This window comes from Ranitomeya variabilis, chromosome 4 (genome assembly GCF_051348905.1).
Source record: "Ranitomeya variabilis isolate aRanVar5 chromosome 4, aRanVar5.hap1, whole genome shotgun sequence".
NCBI lineage: Eukaryota > Metazoa > Chordata > Amphibia > Anura > Dendrobatidae > Ranitomeya > Ranitomeya variabilis.
The window spans coordinates 813345-833275 of record NC_135235.1 but is presented as its reverse complement, the minus strand read 5'-3'; the positions used below and the strand labels follow the sequence as shown (position 1 = coordinate 833275).

Sequence of the window (19931 nt, the reverse complement as noted above, 5' to 3'; positions counted from 1 at the left end):
TGGTGTGATGGGGTGTGTGACAAAGCAGGCAGGGATGACAGACCGGTGATGTACGATGTGACGGTGTGTCACAAAACAGACAGGGACGGCAGACTGATGATGTACAGTGTGACAGGGTGTGTGACAAAGCAGACAGGGATGACTGAACAGTGATGTACGGTGTGATGGGATGTATGACAAAGACAGGGACGAAAGACTGGTGATGTACGATCTGACTGGGTGTGTGACAGGGCAGGTAGTGATGACAGACTGATGATGTACGGTGTGATGGTGTGTGTGATAGGGCAGGTAGTGATGACAGACTGCTGATGTGTGGTGTGACAAGGCAGGTAGGGACGACAGACTGGTGATGTACGGTGTGACGGCAGGTAAGGACAACAAACTGGTGATGTACGGTGTGACAGGGCTGTTAGGGACGACAGACTGGTGATGTACGGTGTGACAGGGCTGTTAGGGTCGACAGACTGGTGATGTACGGTGTGACAGGGCAGGTAGAGACAGCAGGCTTGTGATGTACGGTGTGACAGGGCAGGTAGGGACAACAGACCGGTGATGTGCGGTGTGACGGTGTGTGTGACAGGGCAAGTAGAGATGGGAACAAATTCAGGGGTCACACTGTATAATCTGACACCAAGGAAAATAAGACACTGGTCCTTAGAAAAGCGTGTTTAATCCAGCAGTGTGACCAATACAACGTGTCCGATGATCCTCCGTCTCTGATAGTCCGAGAAGTGACTGCACTATGATCTGTCAACAGCAGAAGTGCTCACACCCCCTAAACATTTGCTACAGGTAGCTCAGAGTATGAAGAAGGTTCCAGGAGCCCATTTTCTAGCCTGTCTGCATGGTGGTGTATTAGTGATACCCCCTGCAGAGAGGAACAAAGACACACAAGCCCCCAGATGGCGGGCAGGGAATGCTAATGGGGGCTGATTGCAGTTCAGTGCTGTCCATGGGGGCCGGCTGTGCTGACAATGTTACAGGTTCTGGTATTTTTTTCAGCTGAAGAAGCTGGGGGTCCTGCCTCCCGAGCAGCCACTGCCTGTGAAGTGCTACCGACTGTATCAGATGATGTGGGCCAACAATGGTGATGCCATCAGCAGGCAGTACGCTGGGACTGCAGCATTAAAGGTACAGTGCCGCTATCCATCTCTGCTGAGATCTGCCCATCTGGTGCCATTGTGTGGTCACGGTATAAAAAGATAATGGGGGTTATCTCTATTTATATGGAGGATAACCCTCATTATCTCTCTAATTACAGAGGATATATCTCATCTAAATATATATAAAAACGAGTGTGTGTGTGTGTATTGACGATGATGTCATAATGGCTGCCATGGCGACGATATAAAGATTGCCATGGCAAAGATGTCATAATGGTTGCCATGGTGACAATGATGTCATAATAAGTTGCCATGGCGAAGATGATGTCATAATGGTTATATGGGCACAGAACTATGGGATGGAGGATGTGTGATGGGTATATGGGCACGGGACTATGGGATGGAGGATGTGTGATTTGTATATGGGCACGGGACTGTGGGATGGAGGATAGGTATATGGGCACGGGACTATGGGATGGAGGATAATTATTATAATTTGTTATAACTAACCACAGTTAGTTACTAAGCCCAGCATACTTTTCTCATGGAGAACTTTATGTGGCCTGTTCAAGAGTTGGAACTGCCAAAAATCTGTTCATCTTTGAATCGGAAGGAAAAACCAAAAATGTTGTTTATCAAAAGGCTCTCTTGAATGGGTTGAAAATAAAATACTATCAATACTTAGGTAATCATTTAGTTAATTTGTGTTGCTAATCTGTAGTGTTGAATTTATGATGTGAAATGTTTTTATGTGCAATGTAATCATTATCATTTGTGATAACTAACCACATTTAGTTACTATGCCCGGGCATAGTAACTAACTGTGGTTAGTTATCACAAATTGTAATAAGTATCCTCCATCCCAGAGTCCCGTGCCCATATACCCATCATACATAACCTCCATCCCATAGTCCCGTGCCCATATACCCATCATACACATCCTCCATCCCATATACCCATCATACATATCCTCCATCCCATAGTCCCGTACCCATCACACATCTTCCATCCCATAGACCTGTGCCCATATACCCATTATGACATCTTCACCATGGCAACCATTCTAACATCATCATCGCCATGGCAACCATTATGACATAACCGTCACCATTACAACCTATTATGACCGTCACCATGACAACCATTATGACATCACCAATGCAACCTATTATGACATCATAGTCGCCATGGCAACCATGTCTTCATCTTCGCCATGGCAACCATTATGACATCATCGTCGATACATACATTCGTTTTATATATACACTGCTCAAAAAAATAAAGGGAACACTCAAATAACACATCCTAGATCTGAATGAGTAAAATATTCTCATTGAATACTTTGTTCTATACTAAGTTGAATGTGCTGACAACAAAATCACACAAAAATAATCAATGGACATCAAATTTATTAACCAATGGAAGCCTGGATTTGGAACGATACTCAAAATCAAAGTGGAAAATCAAATTACAGGCTGGTCCAGCTTCAGTGGAAATGCCTCAAAACAAGGAAATGATGCTCAGTAGTGTGTGGCCTCCATGTGCCTGTATGACCTCCATACAATGCCTGGGCATGCTCCTGATGAGGCTACAGATGGTCTCCTGAGGGATCTCCTTCCAGACCTGGACTAAAGCATCCGCTAACTCCTGGATAGTCTGTGGTGCAACATGATGTTAGTGGATGGTGCGAGACATGATGTCCCAGATGTGTTCAATCAGCTTCAAGACTGGGGAACGGGTGGGCCAATCCATAGTTTCAAAGCCTTCTTCTTGCAGGAACTGCTGACACACTTCGGCCACATGAGGTCTGGCATTGTCCTGCATTAAGAAGAACCCAGGGCCAACCGCACCAGCATATGGTCTCACAAGGGGTCTGAGGATCTCATCTCGGTACCTAATGGCAGTCAGGCTACCTCTGGCGAGCACATGGAGGGCTGTGCGGCCCTTCATAGAAATTCCACCCCACACCATTACTGACCCGCTGCCAATCCGGTCATGCTGAAGGATGTTGCAGGCAGCAGATCGCTCTCCACGGCGTCTCCAGACTCTGTCACATCTGTCACATGTGCTCAGTGTGAACCTGCTTTCATCTGTGAAGAGCACAGGGCGCCAGTGGCGAATTTGCCAGTCCTGGTGTCCTGTGGCAAATGCCAAGCGTCCTGCACTGTGTTGGGCTGTGAGCACAACCCCCATCTGTGGACGTCGGGCACTCAGACCATCCTCATGGAGTTGGTTTATAACCGTTTGTGCAGACACATGCACATTTGTGGCCTGCTGGAGGTCATTTTGCAGGGCTCTGGCAGTGCTCCTCCTTATGGTAGCATGAGATGGACTCTACAACCCACACAAGTGGCTCAGGTAGTGCAGCTGATCCAGGATGACACATCAATGCGAGCTGTGGCAAGAAGGTTTGCGGAGTCTGTCAGCGTAGTGTCCAGAGGCTGGAGGCGCTACCAGGAGGCAGGCCAGTACACCAAGAGACGTGGAGGGGTCCGTAAGAAGGCAACAACCCAGCAGCAGGACAGCTACCTCAGCTTTTGTGCAAGGAGGAACAGAAGGAGCACTGCCATAGCCCTGTAAAATGACCTCCAGCAGGCCACAAATGTGCATGTGTCTGCACAAACGATTAGAAACCGACTCCATGAGGATGGTCTGAGTGCCCGACGTCCACAGATGGGGGTTGTGCTCACAGCCCAGCACACTTGGCATTTGCTACAGAACACCAGGATTGGCAAATTCACCACTGGCACCCTGTGCTCTTCACAGATGAAAGCAGGTTTACACTGAGCACATGTGACAGATGTGACAGAGTCTGGAGACTCCGTGGAGAGCGATCTGCTGCCTGCAACATCCTTCGGCATGACCGGTTTGGTAGTGGGTCAGTAATGGTGTGGGGTGGCATTTCTTTGGAGGGCCGCACAGCCCTCCCATGTGCTCGCCAGAGGTAGCCTGACTGCCATTAGGTACCAAGATGAGATCCTCGGACCCCTTGTGAGACCATATGCTGGTGCGGTTGGCCCTGGGTTCCTCCTAATGCAGGACAATGCCAGACCTCACATGGCCGGAGTGTGTCAGCAGTTCCTGCAAGATGAAGGCTTAAAGCTATGGACTGGCCCGCCCGTTCTCCAGACCTGAATCTGATTGAACACATCTGGAACATCATGTCTCGCTCCATCCACCAACATCACGTTGCACCACAGACTGTTCAGGAGTTGGCGGATGCTTTAGTCCAGGTCTGGGAGGAGATCCCTCAGGGGACCATCCGCCGCCTCATCAGGGGCATGCCCAGGCATTGTAGGGAGGTCATACAGGCACTTGGAGGCCACACATACTACTGAGCATCATTTCCTTGTTTTGAGGCATTTCCACTGAAGTTGGATCAGCCTGTAATTTGATTTTCCACACTGATTTTTGAATATTGTTCCAAATCCAGACCTCCATGAGATATTACTTTTGATGTACATTGATAATTTTTATGTTTCATTGTTCTCAACACTTTCCACTATGTAGTAAATAAAGATTTATAACTGGAATATTTTATTCTGTGATATCTAGGATGTGGGATTTTAGTGTTCCCTTTATTTTTTTGAGCAGTGTATTTATAACACTATACACATCTCTATATAAAGATGCACATTTTGGGGCCCTTCCCTTCTGCACCTCCCCATCGTAATTATGACTGTGCTATTGATCTGGTCTCTGGTGCTAATTTTCCTAAAGCTCGCCTGTCTAATTTCTTGTGTCCTGATCGGACCACCATGTTAAATTATGTAAACAAAAGTTTAAGGAAGAGCCATATCCGTCCCTCCTCCCCCCTGTGGCTGCTGGATTCTTCTTTTTTTCCGTCCTGGCCTCGGCTTCTGAGAACTGAACAAGGTCACAGTTAAGACTACATACCCACTTCCACTCATCCCCCACCTTCATAATCCGCTTACTGGGGCTAAATGGTTTTCCAAACTTGACCTTCGAGAGCCTTACAGTTTCATGCTTAGCCAGAAGGGTGATGAGTGGAAAGCCGTGTTTTTAATATTGGAGGGTTTATTTGAAAATCTTACCATGCCTTTTGGGTTAACCATCTCACCAGTACGGTTTCAGAACTTTAGGAACACTTTCTTTTCTGATTGCATTGAGAGATTTCTTATTTACCTTGATGATATTTTAATTTTCTCACCTGATGTGGATTCTCACCAGGAAGAGATCTGTATAGCAGTACAAAGATGGAGGGAAAATTAGTTGTTTGCGGAAATTGAGAAATGTATTTTTTCTGTTCAGGATGTTTCATTTCTGACACACATTTTGTCGGCTGATGGGTTTAGTCCTGGGAAGGTGCAAGCTATAATAGGGACCTGAAAGTGTTGCAACATTTTGTAGGATTCGCCACCTGTTATAGGAAATATTGGTATTCTGAGATTGTTAAACCTCTTACTGACCTCAGGGGCAGACCTCAAGGTTTGCTCATCAGATGCTATTGCGGCTTTTGAAAAATTGAAAATGTATTTTCTGTATTTTTATCTGTGCTTTTATCTGTTCTAATCCAACCCAATCTTCAGGAACCATTCATTGCGGAGCTGAAGTACAGACTGTCAGGTTGTTGTGTTACCTGGTTTTGACGCACTTTGAGCATGGACTGTTACCTGAACACGTCTGTCTTACCCCCCTGTACTACAAGCCCTCCTAGTATCTCCTTCCGACTATCTGGCCTCATGGCCTGCCCGTGAATAGTGGCTCTGTGTCACAGGTGGCCTTTATGGAAGTGTGAACACAAAACTATGGAGGAATGTATGGACGAATGTGTTGTGGTCAGATGAGATCAAAATTGAACTTTTTGGCCAACAAGTCTGGCACCGAACCAACACCGCTCATCACCCCAAGAACACCATCCCCACAATGAAATGTGGTGGTGGCTGCATCATGCTGTTGGGATGTTTTTCGGCAGCAGGGAAAGGGAAAATGCTCCGAGTCAAAGGGAAGATAAATGGTGGGTAATACAGGGATATTTTTGAACAAATCCTGTTTCAGTATCTCAGTGACTTGAGACCGGGACAGAGGTTCACCTTCCAACAAAACAATGACCCAAAGCATACTGCTAAAGCAACACTCGAGTGGTGTAAGGGGAAACGTGTAAATGTTCTGGAGGGGCAGAGTCACAGCCCAGACCTTTACCCAATGAAGAATCTGTGGCCAGACTTGAAGATCGTTTCCTCCGGTGAACAGCAATCTAACCTGAAGGAACTGAACTGGTTTTGCCTTTCAGGAATGGCCAAAAATCTCAGTGGCCAGATGTGGAAAGCTCATAGTCTTATCCAAGTGACTTGCTGTTGTAATTGCCAGAAAAGTGGGCTAATCAAAGTACTGACTTTAGGGGGTGAACAGTTATGCACACTGACGTTTTCAGCTATGTTGTCCTATTTGTTGTTTGCTTCACAAAAATAAAGAAAACCAAATGTTCACAGGTGTAGTATGCATGTTTTTTACATGAACTGATGCAAACCCTCAAAAAACCTGTGAAATTCCAGGTTGTGAGGTAGTAAAACACAAAAAATGACAAGGTGGTGAATACTTTCGCAATACACTGTATGATAGCAGAAAGCTGAAGAGGGGAGAGAGAAAACGAGAGAGCGCTGCCTAAGCTGTAAAACGAGAAGGGTGAAGCTTTGTGTATACTCCCCTGTAGGGGTCGTGCAGACTAGGCACAACTCTGAGTGATTGTTAGGCGTTGGTCCCAACTTCGTGGCTTGCTGCCCTTCCGAATATGGTCGAGAAGTGTTAGTCCTGTTTCATTCATTGCTCCAAATGGAAATATAGTGGAAAAAGCTGGAATCCCAAAAAGACCTTTATTATGGAACAACCTCCATGTGGTGTTCCAGAGTAACAATATTACACTTGCGTGTTTAAAGTTAAATTTATTCTAAAAATATTTTTAATGTGCTCATGCACCAACATCATAAAAAACATGCCACGTTTCTGCTCTGAATGACCCTTCCTCAGGTGTATGAAGTGATGTGCATATGGGGAGTTTTAGATACAACCCCGTCAGATGTGGGTGTGCAAATGGAACGCCCGCCAGGGCCGTGGGGTACTCTGCTTAAAGGGATGTGTCTCTGCGGCGACCCGGTCCGTGGCCCTGGGCACCCATGTTAAAGGCACGGTCTTTAAAGGGGTTAGTTGAATAATAAATGTTTGACATGCCACCTGTGGTATTCAGTCAGGGGTGACCGACGCTACTTAAAGGGGTCCACTGGGGTGATGTTATGGCAGCAGGGATGGTATGGCTTCCCACAGGTGAAGCTGGGTCCCCAGGGCTCCCAGTATAATAGATGAAGATGGGGATAGGTGGTGTAGTAAGAAACGGAGGACACAGGGTTGCAGTCTCTTTACCTCTTTACTTAGCTCAAGGCAGCCACAGTCCAGGGTACTGGATCATGGATGCTGGTGCGCTCCGGCCAGCTTGGAAGCGAATTGGGAATCCCTCTAACCAGGTTGGGTTGGAAGCCTTCCTTCTAGCGCTGTGGTGTTGTAGTCCCTTGCTGCTGTAGGCCTCACACAATGTCCTCACGTTCTCTCTGTCCCCCTTTAGGTAGGACACTACCCGTACGACAGGTAGCTTGAACCTTTTTACAGGATCTCTATCACGACCCGGGCTCTAGACCCGGGTGTAGAGCTCCCCCTTCTGGCCTGGAGTCAGAACAGTGTTGTATGTGCTGAATACCTGTCAAAGGGACCCTTCCTCGCTTCCAAACATGACATCACTCTTCCTGTGAGGAAAGCAATGCCACTGTAACAATCGGTTAGCCTGGGGTGTTACACTTACAATCCTGAAAACTCTTGTCTATACTGTATTGTTAAAAACAGGTTATGGATATATAGAGATAAATATATTTAACCCCTTAACAACCAGAGGTATTTTTGTTTTTGCATTTTCTTACCCTTCTTCTGTTGAACGATCGTGTTAATTATCTATCTATATAATCGTCTAAGGGTCACTTCCGTCTGTCTGTCACGGAAATCCCGCATCGCTGATTGGTCGCAACCAATCAGTGATGGGCACAGTCCGGCCGTGAAGTCGCCCTTTCCTACTCCCCTCCAGTTAGTGCCCCCTCTCTACTCCCCAGTCAGTGCCCCCATAGCGGTTTAGCAGTCCGTTAAACGGACTGCGTTATACCACGGCATAACGTGTAACGCAGTGTGACGTCTGTTAACGCTGCTATTAACCCTGTGTGACCAACTTTTACTATTGATGATGCCTATGCAGCATCAATAGTAAAAAGATCTAATATTAAAAATAATAAAAAAGATAACAAATTATATTCTCACCTTCCGGCGCCTTTCCCACTCGCGAGACCGCTACATCATCACGTGTTACTGTCGCAATGCATTCTTGGGACCGGAGCATCGCTAAACACCTGGGCTGAATCCGGGGGTCGCCGGAAGGTGAGTATATAACTATTTTTTATTTTATTTATTTTTTTAACAGGGATATGGTGCCCACATTGCTATATACTACTTGGGCTGTGTTATATACTGCATGGGCTGGGTTATATACAGAGTGGCCTGTGTTATATACTACGTGACTGCAATATACTGCGTGGCTGGGCAATATACTACGTGGCTGTGCTACATACTACGTGGCTGTGTTATATACTGCATGGGCTGTTATATACTGCATGGGCTGTGTTATATACTGCGTGGCCTGTGTTATATACTGCGTGGCCTGTGTTATATACTACGTCGCTGTGCAATATACTACATCGCTGTGCTATATACTACGTGGCTGTGCTATATACTACGTGGCTGGGCAATATACTACGTGGCTGTGTTATATACTATGTGGGCTGTGCTATATACTACGTGGGCTGTGCTATATACTACGTGGCTGTGTTATATACTACGAGGGCTGTGTTATATACTACGTGGGCTGTGTTATATACTACGTGGGCTGTGCTATATACTACGTGGGCTGTGTTATATACTACGTGGGCTGTGTTATACACTACGTGGGCTGTGTTATATACTACGTGGGCTGTGCTATATACTACTATACATATTCTAGAATACCCGATGAGTTAGAATCGGGCCACCATCTAGTTTTTTTATGTTGATAGATCGGGAAATTCTGAACGTGGCGATACAAAATGTGTGTATTAGATTTCTTTTATTGTTTTATTTTGAATGGGGTGAAAGGGGGGTGATTTGATCATTTATATTTTTTTAAACTTTTTTTTCTGGCATGCTTTTAATAGTCTCCATGGGAAACAAGAAACTGCAGTACTTTGATTGGCTCTGCTACATACAGGCGATGATCAGATCACATGTATGTAGCAGAAATGCTGACTTGTTATGAGTGCCACTGGGCGGCGCTCATAGCAATCTGGCTATGACAGCCATAGAGGTTTGCTGGACACCTCTGGTTGTCAAGCCAACCCATCGGCGACCCGTGATCACGTTATAGGGTCACAGCTGGGCGGGAGTTCTGGCGCACTTTCCGTAAGCTCAAGTTAAAAACCGCTGTCAGAGATTGACAGTGGCATTTAACAGGTTAACAGCCGCTGGTGGATTGCGATTCCACCTGCGGCTGTTGCAGGCACATGTCAGCTGTATATATCAGCTGTCATGTGCCAGGAAAGGTGCGGATTCAGCGCAGGAGACCGCACCAAACAGGAGGAGTCTGACATCGGCGTACTATTACACCCGATGTCGAAAAGGGGTTAAATTATCATTATTATTTATTATCATTATTTATTATTATAACGCCATTTATTCCATGGCACTTTACATGTGAGGAGGGGTATACATAATAAAAAACAAGTACAATAATCAATACAAGTCACGACTGGTACATGAGGAGAGAGAACCCTGCCCGCGAGGGCTCACAATCTACAAGGGATGGGTGAGGATACAGTAGGCGAGGGCAGAGCTGGTCGTGTAGCGGTTTGGTTGATCGGTGGTTACTGCAGGTTGTAGGCTTGTCGGAAGAGGTAGGTCTTCAGGTTCTTTTTAAAGGTTTCCACGGTGGGCAAGAGTCTGATGTGTTGGGGTAGAGTTCCACAGTATGGGGATGTGCGGGAAAAATCTTCTATGCAATTGTGGGAAGAGGAGATAAGAGGAGAGTAGAGAAGGAGATCTTGTGAGGATCGGAGGTTGCGTGCAGGAAAGTACCAGAAGATGAGGTCACAGATGTATGGAGGAGACAGGTTGTGGATGGCTTTGTATGTCATGGTTAGGGTTTTGAGCTGGAGTCTCTGGATAATGGGGAGCCAGTGCAGGAATTGACAGAGGGGAGAGGTTGGGGAATAGCGGAGGAACAGGTGGATTAGTCAGGCAGCAGAGTTTAGAATCGATTGGAGGGGTGCGAGAATGTTAGAGGGGAGGCCACAGAGTAGGAGGTTTCAGTAGTCAAGGCGGGAGATGAGGGCATGGACTAGCATTTTTGCAGATTCTTGGTTTAGGAATGTATGGATCCGGGAAATATTTTTGAGTTGAAGTCGGCAGGCAGTGGAAAGGGCTTGGATATGTGGTTTGAAGGAGAGATCAGTGTCAAGGATTACCCCGAGGCAGTGAGCTTGTGGGACTGGGGAGTTATGTCAGCCATTGACTGTGCTGGATAGGTCTGTTGGGGAAGTCGAGTGAGATGGGGAAAGATGATGAATTCTGTTTTGTCCATATTAAGTTTTAGAAAGCTAGCAGAGAAGGATGAAATAGCAGACAGACATTGTGGGATCCTGGTTAGTAGCGATGTGATATCTGGTCCAGAGATGTAGATCTGTGTGTCATCGGCATAGAGATGATACTGAAAGCCATGGGACTCTATGAGCTGTCCGAGGCCAAAGGTAAAAATGGAGAAGAGCAGAGGCCCTAGGACTGAACCTTGGGGGACTCAGACAGATAGGGGGCGAGGTGAAGAGATGGTGTGCGAGTGGGAGACGCTGAATGTCCAGTCTGTTAGGTATGACAAAATCCTTTTGGATTTCAAATCAGTGATGCTAAATGATGAGAGGGTCTGTAATAGTAGGGAATGGTCCACTGTGTCAAAGACAGAGGACAGGTCTAAGAGAAGGAGGACAGAGTAGTGTCACTTAGCTTTAGCAGTTAATAGGTCATTGGTGACTTTAGTTAGGACAGTTTCAGTGGAGTCATGCGGCCAGAAGCCAGATTGAAAGTCATTGAAGAGGGAGCAGGAAGAGAGAGGGGAGGGCAGTTCAAGATGGACGTATTGTTCCAGTAGTTTTGAGGCATCGGGGTGAGAAGTGATATGGGGCAATAGCTAGATGCAGAGGATGAGTCATGAGGGCTTTTTGAAGATAGGTGTGATTGAGGCATGTTTAAAGCTTAAGGGGAAAACACCAGTTGGTGATAAGAGATGGTTTAGGGTTGGGATGAAGACTGTGGTGAGGCTTGGGATGAAGTGGGATGGGATCAGGTCAAGTGCACAGGTAGTGAGATGTGATCCTGAGATTAGAGTCGAACTTCTGTAATGGTGGAGAAGTTGGTTTTGGAGGAGGAGGGCTGAGCAGTTAGGAGGAAGGGCTCTGGAGGTTGTCGACCAAAACTGTCTCTGATGTTATCAATCTTCTGCTTGAAAAATGAGGCAAAATCTTCGGCCGAGATGATTGGAGAGCTAGGGGGTGCTGGGGGACGAAGGAGAGAATGGAAAGTGTTGAATAACTGTTTAGGTTTCTGAGACAGAGAGGATATGAAAAATGAGAAGTAGGTTTGTTTTGCTGCAGTGAGTGTGGCCTTGAAAGTAGTGAGGGACTGTTTGAATGCGATGAAGTGCCCTTTGGAGTGGAATCTTTTCCATCTCCACTTGGCAACCCTGGTAGCCCATCTCAGTTGATTGGGCTGGTGTGCCAGGGTTGTCTGTTGATTTTGCGAGCTTTGGTATGTGTTCCAGAGCTACAGCTATTGTGGTGTTATATAAAGCAGCAGCAGCATCCGCATTGTGTAGGGAACTTAGGACTATAAGAAAGGAGGAGGGATTCATAGAGAGTGCAGATCGAGGTGTTTAAGATTTCTGCTAGGGTGTGCAAGTTTGTCGAGTGGGGATTGTGGACAAGGAGTGGAGGGGGAAGAGAATATGAGTAGGTTGTGGACGGAAAGAGGTAGAGGTGAGTTAGACAAGTTAGATAGGGAGCAGAGGCGAGTGAAGATGAGGTCCAATGTGCGGCCATCTTTGTGAGTGGCTGCAGAAGACCATTGAGCGAGGTCAAAGGAGGAAGTGATAGACGTTTAGTGGCAGCTGAGAGGGAAGTGTCAGTGGGGATGTCCGCAGAAAGGAAATTAAGTAGCCAGGTGGTGAAGTGGTCAAAGAAGGTGGTGGCTGGCCCTGGGGGCGGTAAATGACAGCCAGTTGGAGGGGGAATAGATGCGCACCTCAAAGGAAGGGAGGGTAACAGAGGGTGGCAGTGGGATTGGGGAGAAGGAGCAGTTATCTAACAGGAGAAAACCAACTCCTCCACCATGCTTGCTGATGAGGCGGGGGGTGTGGGAAAGGTGGAATCCACCATACAAGAGTGCAGCAGGAGAGGCTGTGTCAGAGGGGGTGAGCCAGGTTTCGGTGATGGCGAGCAAGGAAATTTTGTGAGTAATGACAAGATCATTGATGTAGGAAAGTTTTTTGCAGACAGAGCGAGTGTTCCATAGATCCATAGAGCTCCTGTTAGTGGGACTGGGGAAGGGGGGCTGGGCCAATGGGTATAAGGTTAGAGAGGTTTCGGAAAGTTGTGATAGAGCGTGGATGGGAGGTAGAAATGACTGGGAATGTGGTGAGGAGGATGAGGATTGTAGCATTCTAGGAAAATTATCAAATTGATTTCTGTCCATATATGCACATTCAACCTACTAGACAGAGAGAAGACCTCCCCAAACAGGTCATCTCCCTCCCTGTGCAAACCCATTACTTCAAATAAATACTAAACAGACTCTTCTGTCTTTATGTTGTTGTTTTAGGTTTCTTGTTTTTATATAAAAAAAAAATAAACAGTATAAATTGATTGTTTTGTTTTATAACCCTTTCCTCAATTTGCTCCTTGTTTGTTCTCAAGCTGTTTGTATTATTTTTTAGTAAATATGTAAATATATATATATATATATATAATAAGATTTTGTGCATAATATGCATTGTTCTTCTTGCAAAATTTACCCTGCAGGGACATGTATGAGTGATTTTGCGATCTATAATCAATCTCTCCTGAGAGCTGTTGGGATTAAACACTCATCACATCGTTATCCTAAAGCTTTTATTTGGTAATAAAAACTTGCAGAAAAAAGAAAAGCGTAGATGGGGTCTTATCTGACGATTTGCAAGTGTCGTATCAGCAAAGAGCTGCTCACCTGATCGTGGTGTAGTGAAAGTAGCGTGTATATGCCAGCTGCTGCAGATCCACGGGTCGACACGCGACCATGACAGGAATGTTATAAAGGAAGATTTGTAGCCAAAAAATGTGGTCAATTCGGTACTTAACATCCCCTATCCTGGTATATATGGTCTCCTCATTCCACCCTGATATACATGGCCCCCTCATCACTATCCTGGTATACATGGCCCCCTCATCCCTATCCTGGTATGCATGGCCCCCCCAAATGTAATGGTTTGTTAATGTTTAATGATGGGACCAGTCATACCAGGATGCCATTAAAGAGAAATTTATTCATTGCCCTTCACGCCCATGGGCGTGGAATGCAGTGAATATTCATTTTTCTTTAGCAGCAGGCACAGGAGTAAGGCTACTTTCACATTTGCGTTCGAATCCGCAGCGTATCATCCGCAAACGCATGCAAAAACGCATGCAAACGCCTGATAACACAGCGTTTTTTATCCGCATGAGCTTACGCATGATGGTAAAAAAAACGCAGCGTTTGCATGCGTTTTTACATGTGTTTGCACTTTTTATGCGCATGCGTTCGATATTTCCAGGAGGGTGTGTTTTTAATGGGCATGCGCAGTCCGAAGTACGCGAGCGCATCAAACGCATGCGTACACAAAGACATGTGTACGCATGTGTTCCCATAGATAGTAATGCGTTTTTTTGCCGCATTCCTTGCCCTAACAACCCCATACGTTTCTAGGCGGCAAATTGACTCCTCTAAAATTACTACATGTTGCGTTTACCGCGTCAAACCGCAGACGACGAAACGACGCATGCGTCGTCAAACGCGGCAAAACGCAACCGATTGCAGACACATGCGTCCCTAATGTTAAATATAGGAAAACACAACGTATGTGGATAATTGCGGAAGAAACGCTGCGGACACAACCGCAAATGTGAAACTGGCCTTAGCCTAAGTATCCGAATCCTGCCTCTGTGACCCGCTGCTCCGCCAAAACCGCTCCCCCACCTCCCCACCATAGCTGGAGCCGGCACATCTGGACTATAAGACGCATCCCCTATTTTCCTCCACATTTTTGTAGGAAAAAAAGTGCGTCTTATAGTCAGAAAAATACCATTTTACACATTCGCAAAAATTATCCTGCAACTCTGATTTCGTTGTGTATGTGTTCACTTGTATATGCGGACTCAAATATGTCGGTCATACAACACAAACATTGCGGATCTGCATGAATGGCCACGTTAAAAAACGCTTTCTGAAACAAAGTTTATCAAAACATCTTACTATTGTAGATAATAAAAATGTCAATGTCATTACAGTGACCCCTTTGGAACAAATACCCATTACAACAAGAAATAGAAAATCCACCCTTAACTGTAAGGAGACCTTTTGGATATACAAGCTTGGTACCCTCCTTCCAGATGGACTGAATGAAACAATTGAACTGTATAATTCGAACGCTTCACTCCCTTTATATTGTTATTATTGACAGTCCAAAGTGGTAATATAAACCACAAAGAGGATCCCGATGAAAAATAGCTATTTGAAAGGAATGGGGGAAGCAAAGCTCAAATTGCTTGACCTTGAGGTCTCCTTACTGTGGGGTCTGAGGAAAGATATGCAGTTGGACAAGGACATTTCTCCCTTGTGGAGCGCTGCAAGTGAACAAGTGTGATATATCTCCAAATAGAAGCTTAGGATAACGATCGCAATTGCATGTGATGAGTGTTTAATCCCAACAGCTCCTCTGCTACTGTTTTATAGATCGCAACATCTCTCATACATGTCCCCGCAGGGTTAATTTTGCAAGTAGAACAATACATATTATGCACAAAATATTATACATAAAAAAAATTTAAAATATTGTTTTTGTTTTTTATAATTACGTATTTATTAAAAAATAATACAAGCAACTGGATAACAAACAAAGAGCAAATTGAGGAAAGGGTTATGAAACCAAATCAACTGATACTGTTTCTTTTTGTAATATAAAAAAAATAAACCTAAAATAGCAACATAAAGACAGAAGAGACTGTTTGGAATTTATTTGAAGTAATGGGGTTGCACAGTGAGGGAGATGACCTGGGGAGGTCTTCTCTCTTTGTCTAGTCAGTTGAATGTGTATATGTGAACAGAAATTAATTTGACAATTTTTTTAGAATGCTGCAATTTAAATATCTCTCTCACGCTCGCTCTCACGCTCTCTCTCTTCTTCTCTCTTCTTCTCACTCTCACTCTCTCTTCTTCTCACTCTCACTCTCTCTTCTTCTCCCTCTCTCTTCTTCTCACTCTCTTACTCTCATCCACCGCTCCAATCTTTCACCAAGGAGACAGGTAAGACATTCAAGACACTCAAACTCACTTCCAGGTCATCTGATTTGCAGAGAGTATTCACCATATGTATTTGTGCCATTTATGTTCTGGCTGCTGCAGTCACTGACCTCTACCATCCTTTCTCAAACTCTGTGAACTCCATTCATATCAGCCCCTCTCTCCACTCTTCTCCTATGCATGGTTCTCATGCTCTCTTCACATTGTTAAACCGCACAGATTCATTCACACCCACCTTAAAACATAAGAGACGCTTTCACAAATCAATCAACTATCTGAATCATAGAATGTTAAGAGTTGGAAGGGACCTCAAGGATCATCGTGTCCAACCCCCAGCTCAATGAAGGAGTCACTGAACCATCTCAGACAGAAGTCTGTCCAGCCTCTCTTTGAAGACTTTCTTTGAAGCAGAACTCATGGCAGCCTGTTCCACTCATTGATCACCCTCCCTGTCAAAAGTTTTTTCTAATATCTAATCTGTATCTTCTCCCTTTCAGTTTCATTCCATTGCTTCTCATGTTTCCATGTGCAAATGAGAATAAGGATGATCCGTCTACACTGTGACAGCCCTTCAGATATTTGTAGATCGCTATTAAGTCTCCTCTTAGCCGCCTTTTTTGCAAGCTAAACATTAATAGATCCTTTAACTATTCCTCGTAGGACATACTTTGCAGTTCGCTCACCATCCTGACAGCTCTTCTCTGAACTTGCTCCAGTTTTTCAATGCCCTTTTAAAATGTGCCAAGAACTGAACACAATGTTCCAGACGAGGCTTGACCAAGGAGGAGTAGAGGGGGATAATTACTTCACGTGATCTTGACTCTGTGCTACATAATACTTAATAATCCTAGAACTGTATTTCCCTTTTTTGCTTCTGCATCACACTGTTGACTCATGTATACCCAAGTCTTTTTCTCACGTACTGTTCCATAATTTTCATTTTTTTTTGCCCAGATGTAGAATCTTGCATTTCTCCCTGTTAAATACCAGTCTAATAGTCGCTGCCCATTGTTCAAGCTTATCTAGATCCTTCTGAATCCTTTCCCTGTCTTCTCTAGTGTTAGCTATTCCTCCTAGCTTTGTATTATCTGCATATTTGATGAGTTTACCTCCAGTTTCCCTTATCTAGATCATTTATAAAAATGTTGAGCAACACTGGGGCCAGGACAGACCCTTGTGGTACCCCACTTGAAAGACACTTCCAATTGGATGTGCCACCATTTATTACCACTCTTTGAGTGTGATCACTGAGCCAGTTATGAATCCACCTAACCATAGCCTTGTCAATCCCATACTTTTTAATTTTTTCAATAAGGATGGTATGCGATACTTTATCAAATGCTTTGCTGAAGTCTAGATACACTATTTGTACCACGTTTCCCTGATCCACCTAGTCAGTGATTCCATCATAGCAGGAAAATACATTAGTCTGGCATGACTTGTTTGCTACAAACCCATGCTGGCTCTGGTTAATTACTGTATTCTTATTCAAGTACTTACATACATACTGTTTAATAATTTGTTGAAAGATCTTTCCTGGTATAGAAGTAAGGCTCACTGGCCTGTAATTTCCTGGCTCCGTCTTTTTTCCTTTTTTGAAGATAGGGACAATATTTGCCCTTCTCCAATCTTCTGGAACTTCTCCTGATCTCCGGGATTTTTCAAAGATCCTGGCTAGTAATTCTGCCATTTCCTCTGCTATCTCATTCAGTACCCTAGGATGTACAGTAATTCATCTGGATCAGCAGATTTAAATTAATTTACATTAGCTAAGTGTTCCCTCACCATCTCTGTTTATGGATAGTGTGGCTTATTTTATTTCTTTGATGGCATCGTGAAGATCAGTTGATGTTGCATTTGCTTTCTTAGAGAACACAGATGCAAAATAGGAATTTAAAAGTTCGGCTTCTCAACATCATTTTTGACCACTTCACTCTTTTCATCCTGTAAAAATCCTATAGCATCTTTGGCACTTCTTTTGTTTTCGACATACCCCCAAAATCCTATTTTGATACTTTTGGTCTCCCTTGCAAGCCTCACTTCATTACTGGCTTTAGCTCTTCTAACTCTTGCCCTTCATTCTCTGAAAACAGCATTATATTCTTCTTTAGATATGCCTCCCTCTTTCCATTTAATATGCATTTCTTTTTTCCTTTTTAACAAGTGATTAAGTTCTGTGTTCATCCATCTTGGTCTCTTTTAATGCTTCCAATTCTTCCTTCTCTTCGGTATTGCTACCGATTGTGCGGTGAAAATTTCATTTAGTAAAACCTCCCATCCTTCTTGGACATTTCTGTCCTTTAGAACATCCAGCCATTGGACCTTTCCTACCTTCTTTCTGAGCCCACTAAAATCTGCCTTTCTGAAGTTCAATCTTAAAGTCTGAGTCCTAACTGGTCTTCCTCCCCTTGTAATCCAAAATTTGAGGATAGCATGATCGCTGCCTCCTAAATTCCCAGCCACCTTTACTTCCTCAACCATTTCCTCTCTGTTGATAAGAATTAGGTCTGCTCACGCTCTCTATTCTGCTTCTCCTAGTCGCTGGAGATATCTCTTCTAATCCTGGACCCACTAATAAGACTTCCTCCTTCCCTGCTACTCAGAAACCCTGCATGTCTCATTAATATTCCTTTCATGCCTTCTGTCTCTTTTAGTTGTGCCCTCTGGAACGCAACGCACAATCAACGTGTAACAAACTTTGCTACATCCATGAATTTTTCCTTTCAAATTCTCTTAACCTTCTGGCTCTTACTGAAACCTGGATCCAGCAGTCGGACACCATTGCCGCAGCTGCTCTCTCATATGGTGGCCTACATTTCTCTCATACCCCGAGATCTGACAACAAATCAGGTGGAGATGACCTTTTCAGGTCACCCCCCCAGTACCCTCCCTTATCATAGAATGTTAGAGTTGGAAGGGACCTCCAGGGTCCTCGTGTCCAACCCCCTGCTCAATGCAGGAGTCACTAAACCATCTCAGACAGACGTCTGTCCAGCTTCAGACTTCCATTGAAGGAGAACTCACCACCTCTCATGGCCGCCTGTTCCACTTATTGATCATCCTCATTGTCAAAAAGTATTTTCTAATATCTAATCTGTATCTTCTCCCATTCAGTTTCATCCCATTGCTTCTTGTGTTTCCATGTGCAAATGAGAATAATGATGATCCCTCTAGACTGTGACGGACCTTCAGATATTTGTATTGAGGTAAATACTGTGAGCACAACTGAGGTTAGTGCACGTGTAGGTTCCCAAACTGTAAATTAGTAGTAAATACATTTGGCACTTAACAGATGCAGTGAAGAAATTTTAACTCAGTCATTTAGTGGTAGTAAGGTAAAAAAAGATCCGGTCTTCATGACCTTTCTCAGTTACTACAGTAAGGATATAAACACAAAAGAGAAAAAATAAAGTATATACATCCAAGTAAAAGATCATGGTTCAATGTTTCATATACTTAAGTAGAGGTAAATGCAACATAATCTATCATACACAGTGGGAGAAATAAGTATTTGATCCCTTGCTGATTTTGTAAGTTTATCACAATAATTGAAACCGCGCTTGAGGGTATATAGTTCAAAATAAGCATAGAAGACTCTGCCAAAACATCTGCTAAAATAGTGGCGTGGTATGATCTACAAAGATGTTTCTCCTGTATAATCAGCTGAGCAGTCTGATGCAGCCGCTGTGGTAGGTCAATACTAACTGGTAAAGATACACCAGAGTTTTTTTTGCGTAATTACGTCTCCTCTTAGCCTTCTTTTTTGCAATCTAAACATTCCCAGATCCTTTAACCGTTCCTTTTAGGACATAATTTGCCATCCGCTTACCATCCTGGTCGCTCTTCTCTGAACTTGCCCCAGTTTTTAATGTCTTTTTCAAAATGTGGTGCCCAGAACTGGACACAGTATTCCAGATGAAGCCTGACTAAGGAGGAATAGACGAGGATAATTATTTCACGTGATCTAGACTCTAGGCATCTCTTAGGCTGTGTGCCCATGTTGCGTGTTTTATGCGTTTCCTCCACGTTTTTTGCCGCAGCCGAAACGGTTAAAAACGTATTCCCATGCAATCCTATGGGATTACGCAGTTGCTGTGCCCATACTGCAGATTTTCCCGCTGTGGAATCGCATAGCGGTAAAATCCGCAGCATGTTCATTATTTCTGCAGA

The 19931-nt window shown here is 44.4% G+C and overlaps 1 protein-coding gene across 4 annotated transcripts in view; it reads left to right on the top strand.

Moving 5' to 3' along the window:
* The window catches only part of INPP5F (inositol polyphosphate-5-phosphatase F), a 227765-nt gene that overhangs the window by 182540 nt on the left and 25294 nt on the right, over positions 1–19931 (top strand). Inside the window, exons 13-14 of one of the 4 annotated variants that reach the window (XM_077257868.1) lie at positions 1003–1131; positions 5654–6528. The exons of 1 other annotated variant lie outside the window; for it this stretch is intronic. In XM_077257868.1, coding sequence (XP_077113983.1) covers positions 1003–1131; positions 5654–5713 — 189 coding nt within the window. In that variant the 3' untranslated portion in view covers positions 5714–6528. Of the gene's footprint in view, positions 1–1002; positions 1132–5653; positions 6529–18904; positions 18968–19931 lie in introns of those variants that run through there. 2 more of the 4 variants (XM_077257865.1, XM_077257867.1) reach the window with 2 other exon arrangements.